The sequence below is a fragment of the Scomber scombrus genome, chromosome 4, assembly GCF_963691925.1.
Source record: "Scomber scombrus chromosome 4, fScoSco1.1, whole genome shotgun sequence".
Lineage (NCBI taxonomy): Eukaryota > Metazoa > Chordata > Actinopteri > Scombriformes > Scombridae > Scomber > Scomber scombrus.
The window spans coordinates 23,614,423-23,629,405 of record NC_084973.1 but is presented as its reverse complement, the minus strand read 5'-3'; the positions used below and the strand labels follow the sequence as shown (position 1 = coordinate 23,629,405).

Here is a 14,983-nt window from a genome sequence, read left to right as displayed (position 1 = left end):
CTGTTGACATGATTGAGGATTGTGATTCTGGCGGTGTTCAGTTCACTGACAGAATTTTTGCCTTTGGACTGTTCAGTTGGGAGAGAAACGTACTTTTTGTCATTCAAAAATCTCTCGGCTAGAATGGACTCTGCTGTTGTACAGAATAACATCCTTCACATCTTAAAAATCAACCTGTCACTCATGTTTTGATTTGATGCCTCTCGTATATTTGCTACAGTTGGACAGACGGAGCCTTTCATTGAGTAAGATTGTCATATTTGTGTTAATGTATTCTGTGGTTTACCTCCAGCACCTCTGCTTTAGCCTTCATTGTTGTCAAAACATTGTAAGGACACTGCAGAAATATCTTCCCTAGAGGGAATACAACACACAGTGTATCTCCCACAGTGTAGACCTGCTGTGCTGAGTTCCTCAGCAGTTTACTCTATAGTATTTTCAAATTTGACCAACCTCAGTTCCTTCCCCCTTTCTTTATAAACAACAGGACAGCTTAGTTTACGTGGTTGTTAATCTCAGTATTTAGCGATGATGATTATTGACCATGGCTTGGTAAAGGTAAAACTTTTAACATTGGTACTTGTTGCATCTCAGTACCATTAGGAAACCAGCACTTTTTTTTCTATTTTTCTGGCATAGACACCTTTATTTAACAGTAGACAGACAGGAAGCATGCTAGAGAGAGGGGGGTTTGACATGCAGCAAAGGACCTCCGGCCGGGGTTGGCATGCGCTCTAACCACTCGACCACCTGCGCGCCGAAACCAGCACTTTTTAAACAAGCTTATATTGGTGTGGATGAGCTTAAACTTTTCCTTAAAATAGTAATAAAGCAATATTTTAGATTTAAAATCAGACACTTATCAAAGAGGAATTGACCAATCATGCAGTTCTTACTCATGTTTGACAGTTTTTGATACTTGTGCTGTGTAAACAATATAATCAGCAGTCTATTGACTTTCAAAAACAACCCTTAATCTTAAGGTTTTTTTTCTTCTAATAGTCGATAATCTTAAAAATAAACCTCTCCCTTGCGAGACCACTTGATGCGATTAAGGCCCACTGCTGAAGTCGTCATGTGAAACCCCCCCCCTTGTTATGACCACCTTAAGTGCCATTCTTGCAACTCATTTTGCGGCTAATGCTAACAGCACGTTTTTGAGCATTACTCTTAGTTTTCACCTAGAATAACAGTGCCTGGGTAATCCGCTGACTCACTGACTTGCAGACTTAATCCGGCAAGCCTCGTGTCTATCCTTCCGCTGTGTGTAGGTTGTGTACGCTAGGGTTAAACGTGTCGTTAATGTAGTGCATGCGTATGCAGAAGCCTGGCATTCCTGCAAAGTGGTGGCAGAGTACAGGACCCCATGTTCCCCCAGCACTGCCACGTCGCTCACTACGTGCGCACAGCAGCAGGTCTAATCAAAGCACTCCATAATACTGTTAGCTGGGTCATGTGCTGGAAGCCAGGATTAAGAGCAGGAGGGCACAGGCCGCTAGATCCAGCTTAGGAAGGAATGTTTTCTCGCTCTTTCTCGTTCTCTCTCTATCCGTCTGCCTCTCTCTCTCTCTCTCTCTCTCTCTCTCTCTCTCTCTCTCTCTCTCTCTCTCTCTCTCTCTCTCTCTCTCTCTCTCTTTCTCTTCCCTTTTATGCTCATCTTTTAACCTCACATGTGGGGTCACAGTCATCCAAGGTCGCAAATATCCATTATATTGTGGTTACATACAGTTAATAGAAAAATAGCCACAGTTGGTGTATCGGCTTGTTTTCATCCATACGTGATGCATAATTTTGTCTTTTCCCTGAAATCTGTCTTCAAACTAACTCTTACAGCCATGACACAGAAAGCCTATGTCCACATCAGTGCAGATACATTTTAATCTATGTGTCTGTTTTGTTTCTTTCCTTAACCTTTTAACATATGTTGTTCTGCCCACAGCACCATGTTGCTAATGCTGCTAATACTATGAAAGGGTACATAAATATTAATAGTTCATCAATCCAAATTGAAATAACGCTTAAATCTCTTCTGGTGCATATACAAAGACCCCTTAAGCTAGGAGCTTTGCAGCGATCCGTCAACTTGTTTTTTTTTTTCTTTTTAAAGCAAGCCCAGATTCTCAAGTGGATCATGTGACACCAGTGTGCATGATATCACATGACAGTCATACATTAGTTTTGTTTTTTTTCTAAAAAAGAACATTTCTCTCCATGCAAGCTACAACTATAGACCGGCATTTTCAGATCTTCACTTGGGGCTCCGCTTTCATTAAGATTTCATCGGTTATTTGGCAGCTTAGTGTAGATGGAAGGCCAAAATGGAGAGGATAGGATACATTTGTCCCCATTAGTGTGGGCATAACCTCAAGCATAATTAATCATGTCAGTACCTGTTCCTTTTCACCAAGTATCTTGCCCTTTTTGCTCCAAGTTCTCAGCACTCACTAATACCAGCACCCTCTTTGCCCCAGTAACACATTTTAATACCACAGACCATGCCAACAATAGATTACCAGCCTCAGCAGTAGAGAAAGAGGTAGGTAGCTTGTTGTCCTGGCACTGATTTGTGAGCGCACAGCCAGATCAACATTTCTCCAGTTTCACACCTAAGATGAGAAGAGATCAGGAGGGCAAGGCAGGAGGGGAAGAGGAGGAAGGACAGGGGTGAACGCGTCAGGCTTTGCAATCGGGTACTTCTGCTGATTCGTGGAAGAGAACTGGAACTGTCCAGCCAAAGCTGAGCATTGGTGGTGGTAGTGGGGGGATGATGGTTGTGAGAGGATTGTGAGAGAGGAGAGGAGAGGAAAACAGAGAGAGGTTCAAGGGAAAGAAGACTCCTACACTCAGGAACATGGTGACAGTTGGCAGAACAAGAAGAGAACTGGACCTCAAAAAGCCACAGTTGTTGGTAAGTGCCTTATTGTGTCGGTCGTCATATGATGTGAATGCGAGCCGAAACCCCCCCCTCCCCCCCAAAAAAACGGACCCCTTAGGTAGTTGGCTCTATATTCCAAGCTGTCCCATCCGGGATTCGAACCGGGGTCCACTGCTTATGTGGCATACGCTCTTAACCATTCGACCACCTGTGCGCCACTCTATATTCATCTGAAAACGCACATTTTTATTGGTCAATTAGGATCCCCGTTGTGAACAGGGTTTATTCTCAGAGGTGACTAATACTTTGTGCCAGTCTAAAAGCATTATTTAAGGCACTGCATCCTTTATGTCACTGCAATTTTAGCCATAATGGTTTTTATGCACTTATGTGTGTGAGTGCAGCTGTTAGATCAACATCTCAAATCCTTGATGGTTTTACTGATAAGAAAAAAGGCTACTTGTTGGTATCGTATACATTCATGTCTTTTTTAAATTGTTAAACCAATTTATGTGCGTATGTTTCATGTTTTCTTTAATTACTCTCATTGTATTACTATAAATCAGTTTCCTTTTTTTTGGACCCTATAGAAACCAATACAAACAGTTTCAGGACAGTACAGTGTGTCTCAGTTACTTAAAACGGACGTACAGACACTCAAACAGGGAGGAGTCACAGCAGTCACTTTGCCATTTCAGAGTGAGGGAGTCAAACCCGTGCACAGTCTCCAGTGAAACCAGAGAGAGCTGACCTTAAAAGAGTATTTAAACATAAGGCTTACTCAACACTGAGAGCCAGAGGGGACCTCGATTGTTTGCTGTTGTAGCATGGCCTGCTTTAGTGTTGCTGAAGGCTTGGATACTTGTTCAGAGTCTGACAACACTCAGAACTTGATTCATGAATTTCATTTGAATTCGTGTTTTGGGGGCTTTTTGTTAGATAGCTGATAGTAGAGAGATGACAGGAGACATAGATGGCCAATGACATGCCACAAAGGTTCCCAGCCAGATGTGAACTGCATATATTTAAACTCTATGTGCCACTGTAGGAATTTTTTTTCATTCAGTGTTATCAAACATAAATGAAACCTACAACCAAAACATCTAACATTTAAAGGGATCAGGTATGTTGTCATTCCTTGTCTTAAAACTAAATACGCTATAAAGGCAAAATAAATATTCATGAAGCTTAAAGTTAAGATTTTGTTTCAAAGGCAGGATTGTGCTGCAAAATGTTTGATTGCTGCCATGGAGCTGTAGTGATGGCAAGGAGACAGTTGGATAAAGCTCACTCTTCTCTACCAGAGTAACTCAGAAGATACAAAAAAAATGTTTAGGGAAACTATTGATTTAGCTGCTGGCACACATGAGTTTTTTGACGGGTTTCTCATGTGCTTTTAATGGCCGTCAGAAGCAATCCAAAGGATTACCAGACTTATTTGCTTCTTGACAACCTGACTTAGTGCTGCAATGCAGACCCACGGCAGCGGAGAGAAACAGAATGAGTGAAAGGATTTATGGAAATGTGTGTGTGAGGAGCCTTTGAAGGTGGTGTTGAGAGCGACATGCTCTTTTGTAGTCATGCATGCTGTTGTTGTCATTCTTAAGCAACCCCCCTCCTGCTCATGGAGGCTGACTGATCTTAACACTGTACAGTGTGTGTGTGTTTGGGTTCTAGGATACAGCGCCTCCCTGCTGCGAAGCCCAGAGTCAGAGGCAGCAGGTGCAGCTGACGCAGATAGGCTTTTTAGCAGGCAGGGCCAGTTGGGGTACAGAAAGGGAGAGAATGAGTTAGAGGCAATAGAGGAGAAAGCCACAGGAACTCAAACAAACACAAGATCAGCTCTTAACAGTACCGACCACATGAATTTATCAACCCCTTTCTAGTCCGTGTACAGTATGAGAACAAAAAGGGCTCAAGGGAACAAGACCTGAGCTGCACCAGTGGCACCAGATGCTGCTTTAGCTTCAGTGGTGTACGTAAGTAATGTTTGTTTTTAACCATGTGTTGAAAATTGCGCAAAGATTGTGTGGAAGTCAAGAAGAAAAATGCAAGATAGAAATCATGTGATGCAGTTAGTTAGTGGCTAATCTGTGAAAAAAAAAATTCTCCGAAGTATGAAAAACAAGTACAGTACAGTTCCAAAAAGACTAGTTTGTTAGACAAGCATGTGAATATGTCAAAGATGACGTCTGTGTGAAGGATTTTTCTCGTAGCTTTATTGGTGAGTATTGAGGAACTGCTGAAGAGAAACGTGGGAGCTCTGCTTTGTATTTTGTAAGCAATGAGTCTGCAGTGACTCCGCTCCACACTCTTCATTGTGTTGACGAAAGCCTCTGTCTCTGCCTGCTGAGACACTCAGTATGCCCGAGTGACATAAAGGCATACTGTTCAGCATGTCTTTGAAAGGGAAAATAGTGGCAGAGAGACTGATGGGTGGCTCATGGCCAAGAAACGATGTTGAGATGGTGCGCATTCTTGTGTGATGAGCCTCTACGTACCAAGAAAAATATCCCTAAGTTGTCCAGCTCCTTTCATCATAATGAATTCTATGCAGTAACAAGCATCATGGATGATTGTGTAATCCTCAGCTTGTCGCACTGTTGCTTCCCACTAAATATGCTGATCAGTCTTTAGGTGCTACAATGCAGATACTGTATTATATTGTGCTTCAACCAGAGTAATGAAGGGAAGGCTAGTGCTCTGAATGCCCTTGATCCGTCTGCATGCTTTTCTCCGGCTGGAAAACACATCCACACACAGGTTCATCTCATCCCCCCTCCCCCGATTGGTTATTCTCCTCCGCATTTATTGGCTGGCTCTCCTCCATCTGTCCATCCTCTCCGCACGCTGACAGCCAGTCAGCGGCACACATCGGCATCTCATCGACATTTGTCATTGGTTGGCGTGTGCTGTGAATGCGGATACTTTCCTTTAAGAAGCAGTCTAGACTCGGCTGGCTGTGCTGCTATCTATCTCTCTCTCTCTCTCTCCCTCTCTGTGTTGCTCTCTTTTGGTAGCTTGCTCACTCTCCTTCTCTCTCCTGCAACACCACCACAACCTGCTGGTTTTCACTAAGCCCGTCCTGCTCTTTCCCTCCTATTTTTTTCTTACATTCTCTCCTCCTGTCATCAGCTGTTCTCTTGTACCCTTCGTCTTTCCTCGTCAATCACATGTTCACTCCAATTTTATCACCAGTCCATTTTCTTTTCTCCCCAATACTGTTGTTTTGTCTTTGACATTCATTCATTTCCACCACTTTCCCACTGATATGAGGAGACATGAAGGTGAGTGGAGTTGATTTCCAGACTTGTAGGGTTTTCTTACTTGCCCTCCTTTCTGTCTTTAATTTCTCGTACTCCTAACTTAGTAAGCTATCTGGTAGATTTATGCAGCCTGTGTCCTTGGAGGCACCGACTGCAGTTGCGTATGCTTCAGGTGTAACAATTAGCCAGCGCTGGTAGGATGCTGTTGTGAGTCATCATCTGACGCTGCATGTATGTGCCAGTTCTGGTCCTTTCAGCATGTGCCTTGGGAAGGGTTAGTTGATGAGAGGAGGAGGAGGGGTTGAATCGGTACGTGGATAGTGCAGCCGTGGATAATGCAGAATGTAGCTCGTGACACAGTGTTTTGCACCAGCTGTGGCTGTGGTGCAGTGGCATCTCAGGCAGATTAATGAACATTGAACAGCAGCAGCAGCAAACAATTAGAGAAGTGTTCACAGTAAGCAGTTTGCACACAGGTTTCTCTTTACAGTTCAGGGAGCACAGCACATGCCTCCAGAAGCTGACGCTGTAACAGGTAAAATGTCCGACTCAGGTTGCGTTGTAGCTGGAGAGTTAACGTTCTCTGCAGTTAATTGAATTGGATAATCTGAAAATGACTGTTGGTAATACATTGCATTTGTCCATCAGATGAAATCTTACAGCACAGACAATGTGAAGCCTGCATTTAGCCTTGTTTCCTCATGTTTTTCTGTGCCAGTGCACTCATTATGTGAACTGTCTGACACCCACTAGAAGAAAATATGTCTGCCAGAAATAATCCTCAAGAGCATGTTGCCTCACAGACTATGTGACTTTCAAGTCATTTAAGCTTTAGTGTTTGTAGCTTACCTAAATGGGACAGCAACTCATTTCACAGTGATTTTAAGATGATAAATGATACATAGCTCTTTACTACTTCAGTGGACATAACGCTTTACAATTTGCTTCTTTTTCACCCATTCACACACTCCCACAGACACACACATATGTATATTTGTGAAGGCAGAGGCTGACGTGCCCATTGGGAGCAATTTGGGATTCACTGTTTTGCTTAAGGACACCTGTGGACAGGAGCAGCTGGATAATGGATGACATGTTCATCCTTTAAAGTCACAGCTGCCTCCAGATAGTAAAGTTTTGTATTTTACATACCCAACATACCCAAAAAGGTTAGCAAATATCCAGGTGCTTACTTTTCTCTAAAAGAAATCTTCAATTTTATAAATTCTTATCAATTGCCAATCAACATATGTTACTGGAGATCATTTTAACTATGGTAACATGACTTTAAGATTACTTGTATATAAAAATCCTCAGAAAACTTTAAAACTACTATCCACTTGGATGTTCAGTATATCCCAAATACATGAATTGTGTCAACAATATTGCTTGAAAATACTTGCCACATTAAATCCTGTTGGCAATCTAACTGTGTCATAAAATATATCAAAGTGTGAGCAACAGCCGTCATCTCGGATAGGTCCCACATCCCTGGTGGTCCCAGGATCAGCACCCTGGACAGCGGCCTAGACACACTTTGTGCAGAAATTTGATCAAATATGCACCTGAGCTGACTAGAGAAGCTTCGTTATTGCTGTTTTTATCTGTTTATCATCAGCCTTGTTGTGATTCAGACAGACACTTTAACCTGAGCTGCTGCCCCCTGAGAAGGAAAATAATTGTCCCATTATATTTATCAATATGCGCAGAGCTCTCCAACAACTTGAAGTTGACCAGTTAGCAGTATTTTTCTCCGTATTGGTCATTGTCGGTGTGTTACAAATGATAATCATGAAACTATATTATTTTTTGTGTTGCAAAAGCAGCTGGTGTACAATTTGTGAGATCAGAATGATAACTAGAGGTCAACACTCCTACTTATTCACGTCATACTGTGGCCTGCCCCATATGAGTACTACAGTAACTTGCATATCATCTCAAACATGTCTCCTAAGTGATTACTTTCTTGCCTCTTCTGTATCCCAATGGCCAGCAAACTACAACATAATCATGTAGTGCAATCTTACCCAGATAGCGAAAAAGTAATGATCATTACTGCTCACAAATGATCCTTGCTATTCAGAAAGTGAAAAGTAAAAGAAGGCTTTCAAGCAGGTTGCGTAACGTTTTTTTGCAACTTACTTTAAAATGTATTTTACTCTGCTAATTTGTGAAGCTTCTATAATGTTTTTATTTTAAAGGATTAAACTGTGTGCAGTAACAAGGTTATTTGGAGCGTGATAAACACACAGCTTGACGCTGCAGTCTGAGATGCTGGGGGTTTCTCTAACACACTGAAGGTCATATAAAGTCATTTTCAAGGAATCCATTTAATATATGGTTAATCTGTAACTCAATCTCCGACACGTACTGTATTCTGAATGATTGCTGTTTGTGCAAATCAATGTATAAAGCAAGACATGATAGTATTTGTTGACTTGCTATTCAAGGACATAAGGTCATACTTCTTTTTTATCTGTGTTCAAACTGTGAAATAGACCGTTTGCGTGCTTTCAGATGTCACAGCAGACACACCAGATGTTGAGCCTGTTAATGAAATTAGCAGACAGGTGTTCGATTTGGATGTGTGGTTGTACCTTTGACCGCAGTTTTAAGGAGGCGTTCCTCTATAGAGACTGTTGCTCATTCTCTGTTGTGGTGACATGTCATGATGGTGATCTAAAATTAAGAAGTTTCTTACATTAGTTTTTTTCAAAGCAAACCTAAAAAGTCTAACAATTTGTGGCCTCTGCTATTTACAAAACCTCTGTTGGAGCCTTTCTGTATGAAGTTTGCATGTTTCATGTGTCTGCATCTGTTTGGATTTCTCCTGCCCAAAACACACAAAACACATGCATGTTCAATACTTTGTAAAGGCAATTAAGCTACAGCAAAACAGTTACAATTGGTTGTGTAGAGAAGACAAATTTCCCTTGAGACATTAATTTAAATTTAACCTGTTAAATAAAACATTTATTATAGCCATACAGATGTTTGAGGCACTTAAGCTATGTCAGAACCATATATTAAAACCCTGTTCAGTATTTGTAATGACAGACAGAGGAAACTATTTTTAATCCTCAGATTCCGCAGATTACTGAATCTTGAACACATTGTTATTGTTTTGATATTCCCCTCAGAGTAGTTCACTCTAAACGCTCTTACAGGACTGAGGAAATGCAGACGTTCTTCTGTAGCACGGCAGCTAACAAGAGAACTGCACAGTTAACCATTAAAATTGATCTTGAAAATAGTTTATATGTGCACAACTGGGAGTAGTTGCATGTGCACTGGTGTTCATGTGTTACAGTATAGGACAAGGTCTTCAGAATGGACCTAGCGTCAGCTGCAGCTGTCATGTTGAGTTTCCCTGTTTAGAAAATTGTGGACGTGATTAAAAAGGCCTGGCAGCCATGTGCACACCCACACTCAAGTCACTCACTCTCATCTTTCCTCTCCTGCTTTACACACTTGCACACGCTGTACAGCTGATGTGTTTGACTGATGCACAGACTGTTTCCTCTGTGGGATCTCAGGTTCAGCTTGGTGGAGAGCCATGTTTGTCTGTGTGGTCCTCATGCGGTGGTGGTGTTCCCTGGATTAAACATTTACACAGCGACTTGTATTAGTCCTTCAAAGTCTGCTACCGTCAATACATTGATTGTTAAACTTAATATTTGTCTAGCCCTTCTCATAAGTGGTAAAGAGGTTGTTAAACAAACAACATCAAATTAAAATGAATTTAAAATGAACAGATTATAATTTTAGGTTCAAAATACATTTTATTTAGTCTAATGATGGTGCAAATGTCTTTTAAATAGTATTTTGATGTTTCTGATAAACCACTCTGCTTGTAAGAAGCAATTAGATTTTAGAGCTTCAGATTGGAGATCCTACTTATGATTGTATTGTTATATTTGGACTTAAGTTATTAACTTGCTCCACCTTCTTAGTAGCAATTATCTTGATGGACGCAAGTTAATGATTTAAGTTTATCGAATTGTCAGCCCTCTGTGTCTGAAGATGCTGAATCTTACAGTCCAGAGGCGCTGATGCTTTGCTCTGATCCTGCACTCTCATCTCTCAGTGGAAGGAAGCAGGTGAAAAGAGGATTTCCTCAATGATCAGTGAAACATCACATTAATGTTACTCAGTCCTTTTGAGATTTGGTAGGTCACCATGACCCCTGAGCTCACTTTCAGCCTTTATAAAAAAAAACAGTCCTGGGGAAGATGAAAAATGTCAGATTTACAACTTTAAACTATGTAATAATTTTTTATTGTCAATTAAGATAATAGATCTGATTCAGGGAGGTCTCACTCTGACCTGAAGGGACAGATTATTTAAGCTTCTTTATGTGTGTGTTGTGATTCAACAAAGGATAAAGGATAGGAGTATGTGACCTCAACTGTTCCAGATGGAGCTCTTGGTTGGGAGGAGGGAGCCATAACTGGCTGCAGGCTACTTAGAAAGGAGCTGCCTGCTCCCATGCAAGGAGGAGCACACAGTCAGTTGATGATGGGAGAATGTACTAGTATGGCCTTAAAACTGTTTACATTTAATGCTCCCATTAACAATTGGCTTAACCATAGAAGGAAATGTGCTGCCATTATTTTATGATTTTGTGGCAACGACAAAAGAAAAAAATAGAATAGCCCAGACCAAGTCGTTTGTGGTCTAGAGGGTTCTCGAGGACAACCAGAGGTTTCAGTGTTGGTGGCCTCATCATCCATTTCCTGTGCGTATTGTCATTGTTGCGATGCAAATAAGTTTTGTGGAACTTTATAGGGACAAAGGAAGCTGTTTGCATGTTGTTGTTGTTGTTGTAGTGGATCTAATGTGATCAACAGATGAGCTCAAGCTCTAAATGTTACCAGAGGCCAGCAGTCTTAACACATAAGTATCACTAGATCAAATATCAGTTTTTAAGAAAGTAATGTATTATTCCCAAATCACGTCAGTAGTTCTAGTCAGGGTCCGAAATAAACGCCTGCCTGTTTGGTGAGTAAATCTTCCCGGGTAATTGTACCAAAATAGTCATGTAATATAATATCTGGCATGATGACTCAGAGGAAATTACTCATGTAGTCATGTGTTTTTACATACAGTTCCAGTCAAAAGTTTGGACACACTTTCTCATTGATGTGAATGGGAAAGTGTGTCCAAACGTTTGACTGGTACTGTACATATAAACAGTGCTGCGATACTGTAGGGAGTGATCAAGACGGTCTGAGGTGAAGGATCGCCAGCCACAGACCGTCACAAGCGCCCCAAGTTTCACGGCACTGTTTATCGTACGGCAACAACAGCTATTCAACATTGCAACTCTCTGCTACACTGTCACTTTCAGCCAGTCTGCTGCTAGCTACCGTTATTTAAATAGTTATTAATACCGTTTTATCTCAATGAAATGTACTAAAACAATTGTATGTGTGACACAAGAAGGCAATTTATGTCGGATGGTAAAAGTAAGCTTGGCCAGTGGATTGCTTGGCAGGTGAGTCAAAAAGTTAATTTTGGACACTGGTCACAGTCCTTAACACTGTTGAATATGTATTCTGACAGCATGACACCAGCATAACATAAGAGCAGTTTTATAGTTTGCACGCAGTGTGAACTCACAACATCTCTCCCACTATAAAATAATTCATGCTTAGTTTCAAATGGGGCATTAATAGCTGTAATAGCTGTAATTTGCTGCTATTAATATACCTAAATACATTTTCTTGCTGTGCCTTTTATTGTTTTTCTTTACCATCACAGGTTGATTTGTTGTGTATCTGTAGAGATGTTAATTGAGGTAACCCACCTAAACTAGTTCTGGTGTGTCAGACATTTGACAAAAGTTACATCAAGTTTCACAAACAAATGGTCCAACTAAAATTTTGAGTATGATCTCTAACACCTATGAAATTATGCTAAAGGAATAGTTTATAAAATTGTCCCACATGCCACTCTCTCGAAATTTTTGATTTTTTGAAAGTTTTGATGCATTGCCACTGAAAATGTAAAATGATATAAGAGAGTAACTATATTTTTAAAAAGTCATAAGAGAAGACTCAAGTCTTTTTCTCTTCTATACTATTAGTTAACTTACCTAACCCCCAAAATGCAGCAGTAAAACATCACTGCTGATGTTCACACTGCAATGCAGTCTGGACTTAAATCCATACACAAGTTTTTTTTCTTTATACTGCAGCAAAGCCGTCGAGTTTGTTTGAACTTGTGCTCCAAAGCGAGTTACAAAACTTGTGTGTACCTTTGGCTGTTGCCCAGTGAGCACCGTAGCCGTCATGCTGAGGCTGACGGAGCAAAGATTAGAGAGGAACTGTAACGTAATCTGCCACGCAAACATCCACCGGGATGACTGTGAAACTATCTCTTGGTTGTGTTTTAATAACATCGGTTTGATCAAATTGCTTCCAGATGTTTCAGGAAGAGCTACAATATTGTGATGTAAAACATTTAATATCCTTCGTAATTCTGCCTGTTATCACTGTGGGCATAACTGTGTCAGACGTGACAGTGATAGTGGTCGATATACTCTGGTTGTTTAATAAAGAAACTCAGTAGATTGTATTGGGATGTGTGGCAAAGGTAAAACCTGTGAAATAAAATCAGATTTGTCAGAAATGTCAGCTGACTTGTGTGGGGATAAGGTGTTAACAGTCTACTCTAATGTTGGGAGCATTGCTCACATCTCACTCTGGATACTGTGGTCTTTTTATAGTCTCAGCACTGACAGCAGCCTCTCTGAACAGACTGATTTGATTTCTTTGAAGTGCATACTGTGATTTCCTATTGTGGCTATCGAAGATGTCCACAGCTTTCACCACTGGAGTGCACTGGAGTGCTCCTAACTGTTCATCAAAGCCAGTTCGGCGTCGTCATCATCCACCCCAAATCCTTATTAATTAATTAATTATTTATTTATTTATTTAGCCCTCTCTCTCTCTCTCTCTCTCTCTCTCTCTCTCTCTCTGTCTGTCTGTCTGTCTGTGAGTCCCTCCCCCTCTTTGTTAAGGTTTTCTCAGGAAGTCACAGGGAGGTGTTGTCAGATGGCAACTGATGTTGGAAAAGAGTAATCATGGCTCACGGGTCCTAACAGTAATCGGTTTGTGTGTCTCTTCTCTCTCGTTTCTCCTGCAGGTGAAGGAACGTGCAGACAGACTGTCTCACACTAAGCTATGGAATGCTCCCTGCACCCACCATCACTAGTCTCCAATCTTTGGACTGAGCTCCAAACGCTTAGTTAGCGGCTGTGCTTCTCCCCTCGAACTCTTTACAACCAGGGGACGAAGAAAAGGAGCAGGCTTTCCAAGTCCTCCGCAAAAAAAACAACAAAAAACGCACAGAGCACTTCATTTTTACAATACATAAGCTAGTTTTCTATTTGTTTTACTCCTCTTGGATTTTTTTCCCTTTTTTGTGTGGCTGAAAACATATCAAGATGGATTTGGATAATTATCTGTGGATGGTGATTTTTGGCTTCATCATTGCCTTCATCCTGGCGTTTTCGGTGGGAGCCAATGATGTGGCCAATTCATTTGGCACAGCGGTGGGGTCTGGGGTGGTCACATTGAAGCAGGCCTGTGTCCTGGCATCCATCTTTGAGACACTGGGCTCAATGCTGCTAGGGGCCAAGGTGGGCGAGACGATTCGAAAAGGCATCATAGATGTCACCCTGTACAATGAGACCGTGCCTGTGCTCATGGCGGGGGAGGTCAGCGCCATGGTCGGTAAGTTGGACTCACTTTTACATCCATTGTACAGCTGAAATGATCAGTCGAATATTTTATTAATGAATTGACAGAACATTAATCAATCATTCAAACATTCTCTGACTTTAGCTTCTCAAACAATGATTCTCTTTGTCATATATGATGGTAAAGAAAATATCTTTGGGTTTTGGTTGTTAGTTGAACACAACTAGAAATAAGTTGATATGATCTCGAGCTTTGAGAAATTATGATGGCCATTTTCACGATTTATGACATTTTATAAACAAAATAATTGACGAATCGAGAAAACAATAGGCAGGTTAGTCATTAGAAATTAAATAATGAAAATAATCCAGTGAGTCATATAGTTAATGTCTCACTTTCGATTGCAGTGCTGCTTCGTGACTTTATTATTAAGAGGAAGGTTAATGGTCATAATTGCTGATGAAAGGTCTTTGATGCTATAATAATTTGACGAAGAAATAATCCACTAAAAGTGGTTGAATACATCAAGTAATCAGTTATTACTACTGTATAGGTGCAAAACTGTGCCAGGTGACATTACCATTTTTTTGCTCTGATTTTGAGGTGGGGTCATACGTGAATAATATAGCAGTGACTAACATTTATTTTTGTAACAGTCTATAAAAGAATCTGAAAATAATAGTAAGTACATAAATAATGAAGTGTAAAATCACTAATCACAATTTCAAAGTCCAGCAGCAGTCCAGACACAAATTCAACCTCCAATAATATAGAATAAATGAATCCTTACCTTTGAGAAGCTGGAACCACTGAATGTTTTTGATTGATTAAATGTTTGCTTGAACAATGACTTACTTGAAATTATAAATTATTAATAATCCATATTGTTGCAGATTAATTTTCTATCCATCGACTTATCAAATAGGAAAGTTTCAGAGATGCACTGGTCCTTTGAACTTTTCCTTCACTTGAATTAAACGTTAGCGTCCTGACCTGACAGCAGACGCTCCATCACAGCAGACTCTTCTCTAATACACGTACTACATCCTCATGTAGGATTACTGGTACTTTGAGAGTCTGTTTGTAGATTCTGCTCTGAGGTGCTGTGAACAGCTGTGATCAAAGCAGCTGTGACC

The 14,983-nt window shown here is 40.8% G+C and overlaps 2 protein-coding genes across 4 annotated transcripts in view; both read left to right on the top strand.

The window, feature by feature from the left end:
* Positions 1-7,117, top strand: part of LOC133979733 (granzyme A-like) — a 76,053-nt gene extending 68,936 nt beyond the window's left edge. Inside the window, exon 6 of the mRNA XM_062418319.1 lies at positions 7,107-7,117. The gene's annotated coding sequence lies outside the window, so the exon portion shown is untranslated. The remainder of the gene's footprint in view (positions 1-7,106) is intronic.
* The window catches only part of slc20a2 (solute carrier family 20 member 2), a 49,126-nt gene that overhangs the window by 13,023 nt on the left and 21,120 nt on the right, over positions 1-14,983 (top strand). For 2 of the 3 annotated variants that reach the window (XM_062418318.1, XM_062418316.1), the window contains exon 3: positions 13,291-13,880. In XM_062418318.1, coding sequence (XP_062274302.1) covers positions 13,592-13,880 — 289 coding nt within the window. In that variant the 5' untranslated portion in view covers positions 13,291-13,591. Of the gene's footprint in view, positions 1-2,797; positions 2,909-13,290; positions 13,881-14,983 lie in introns of those variants that run through there. The other variant, XM_062418317.1, reaches the window with a different exon arrangement.